General features: G+C 48.4%; 1 protein-coding gene across 1 annotated transcript; it reads right to left on the reverse strand.

Moving 5' to 3' along the window:
• Positions 1 to 264: 264 nt before the first annotated feature.
• LOC109786813 (uncharacterized) lies at positions 265 to 980 on the reverse strand. The gene is made up of 2 exons (XM_073511808.1): positions 466 to 980; positions 265 to 304 (listed from the first exon to the last, which is right to left on the reverse strand). The coding sequence occupies exons 1-2, from the start codon at positions 978 to 980 to the stop codon at positions 265 to 267; spliced, it is 555 nt and encodes a 184-aa protein (XP_073367909.1).
• Positions 981 to 2836: the final 1856 nt, after the last annotated feature.

Raw genomic sequence — 2836 nt, forward strand, 5'->3', positions numbered from 1 at the left:
GGTGTTACTTACCAAAGCTTGTTTTACAGGTTCGGTGCAGCTCCTCTTTAACTTGCCACGCTCCTTGAAGATGTCCCCAATATCCCGTATTTGGTCTTCATTGCTCCTCTGCATGTTCGCACTCGTGGTTTTAAAATCTCAACATGGCAAGAAAAATATACTACTAGTAATACTCACGCATCTTGTGGGCAACATTAAAGTACTCGCCTGCCATGTTAGAGCATCTCCAACAGAAGCGCAATGCGCGACGGTTTAAAAAAGCATTTACAGCGCCGGAATAGCCAGTTTTTGCGGGCCCAGAGTGCTGAGATCGAGAAGTAGAGATAGAGAGTAGAGACATAGATACTAGTTCTCAGCATAGATATAACATAGATAGATAAAAAAAGATAGTTCAACTACTCCTCGTCGTCCGAATCCTCCTCGGTGATGTCCTCCTCCGACGTTTCAATGTAGGGGTGAAGATACCGATCGTTGCCGGATTCCCAGGGCGACGCTGCTGCTAGCCTCATGTTGAATTGAGCATCCGCTTTTCGCGTACGCTTGTCCTCGCGATGGGCGGCTCGCTCCGCCCTCCTCTTCTCCCTCTTTGTCCTCCTTTGCGCGTAGAACTCGCGCTCGTTGATGATGTCCTGCGGGAAGCGTTGGCACCACAACGCCATGGCTTCCTCATCCATCTCGGTGATGCCGAGACGGTGCTCCCGCCTCCAGTTATCACGATGATCCTCGTCGGTGATAAGCCACGGCAGAGGCGCAAGCTCCTGTGCCTGCTCCCGCGTCGGCACGTTGGGGAAGTTCAAAGTTCTATGAGGCCATCGGAGGCGCCACGCCGCCGCGTCGTACGCGCGGGCGGCCTCGTTGGTGGTGTCGAAATTGGCGAGACCGAGGCGCATCCCGAGGAACCGGATCTCGGTGGAGAAGCCACCGGAGGGGTGCGCGCGGACGCCGCGGTATCCCCAAGTTTCCCGGGGACGCGGCAGCATGGTGGCGCAGCCGCGGCGAGGCAAGAAAGAGTGGGGAGAGAACGGTGGCGAGGCGCAGAGCGGGGAGAGAGCAGTGGCAAGGCACAGGGTGGTGGGAGGGCATTGGATTTTGTAAAGCACGCCGGACGCCGCGCGCCAAAACTAGCGCGCGCCCGGCCGCTTTATCCCGCGCGCGCGATCCTTTCCCGACGTCCCTGCTATCTCTACCCTCTTCTCTACTGTTATATTTATTTTATATTTAATATTTATCCCTACTTCTCTACTCTTTTAAAAAACAGAGTTGGTGATGATGGTGTGCCTGCCATCCTGCAACATAGGCCGTCCGATTTATATCCGACAGATAGGAAGGAAACTATGGCAATTTTGCAGAAAGATACCCACACCCCTCTCCTGATTTGCAAATAAGGCCTTCCCTTGTTCATCCTTTTCTCCCACAGGATAAACTACGCATACAAATGCATCTTGATGTTCCGTGCAACGCAGGGGCATCTTGCTAGTTCTAAAAAACTTTCCATCATTTGCCACACTACTTGTTGCAGATGAAGAACCTACCCAAGCACAGCGCGATATAGGAGCGACGCCCAATTACAAGCTGATATTCTGTTGGACAATGGAGGCTGTAACCAATTACTTTTACGGGAACAATAGCAACCAGGAAATTTGAAGGGTAGGTATGAACAAAATTGGAACTGCACGTGTACTGCTAAGTGATTCAATACACACATTACCAATCGAGGAGGAGAACGATGGTCGCGGCGGCCTCTGTGCATCATGGTCGGCAACTGGAGTCAATATATTGTCCACGACGGTGGTGCTTCTGTGCTTGGCGTCGGCTTCCGGGAAGCAGATCCGAGACCGTGGAAGACGGTGCTGGGGAAGAGGCTCCGTGTACGACGACGACGGTGGACCGGCTCCAGTGCGCCGTATGAGGTCGTCGATGAGGTAGATGCGCTGCGGTGGACGAGTGCGCCGATGTAGAAGGGGAGGAGCACAAAGGCTGCAGTGCCATGGAGAAGTCTATTTTGTGGTGGGGATAGAAAATGGGGAGTATTCAGGTGCACTACTCTAGGTGCCGGGGTGGGGTTGGCTGGGTAGTGTGAACCTGAAGTTACGAAAATAGCCCCATACCAAGCGTCATCCGTAGGCCTGTTCCGAAGGCTATGATGGTAACTTCGCATTGCTCGAATCAGGGTTACGGGAGATTTTCCCGCCGACCTCAAAATTTTGTGACACTGAACTCCCCGTGTGGCGTGTTGGGTGATTGGGCTAAGCAACTAGCGAGTAGTACTAGGACTAGTTAGTAGTACTAGTAACTACTAGTACTCCCTCTGTTTTTATTAACTCTGCATATTAGGTTTGACCGAAGTCAAACTTCCTAAAGTTTGACCAAGTTTATAGAAAAATATAAACATTTACCATAACAAATATGTATGATGTGAAAGTACATTCAATAATGAATCTAATGGTATTTATTTGTTATTGTATATGTTAATATTTTTTGTTATAAACTTTCTGAGAGTTTACAAAACTTGACATTGACCAATGCTAATACGCGGACTTCAATAGAAACGGAGGGTGTACACATTTGTTTTCTTAGTTTGTAGTGAATAAATCATTTGTTGTGATTGTGGAATAAATATATTAGGCTACTGACTTCGAATGTAATGGTCTATACAATTCAATAGTTACAATCATTGTTGAATTCCAAGATGTATACGAGGTCTATAGTACTTCACAATATGCTAAAACTCACATAATCCCAGTCAAATGAGAATCTAAATGCATTTCATAGTTATTACTTTGTAGGATGCAACAAAACCAATCATAACTCGACATCATCCATTATAAAAGCAACA

The sequence above is a fragment of the Aegilops tauschii genome, chromosome 3, assembly GCF_002575655.3.
Source record: "Aegilops tauschii subsp. strangulata cultivar AL8/78 chromosome 3, Aet v6.0, whole genome shotgun sequence".
NCBI classification, from domain to species: Eukaryota; Viridiplantae; Streptophyta; class Magnoliopsida; order Poales; family Poaceae; genus Aegilops; species Aegilops tauschii.

What these genes read in the sequence shown, in the direction of transcription:
- LOC109786813 (XM_073511808.1), bottom strand. Translation starts at nt 980, where the DNA reads ATGCTGCCGCGTCCCCGGGAAACTTGGGGATACCGCGGCGTCCGCGCG. An exon ending in TGGGAATCCGGCAACGATCG is followed by an intron (nt 305 to 465) that starts GTATCTTCACCC and finishes TCTCGATCTCAG; the next exon opens with CACTCTGGGCCCGCAAAAAC.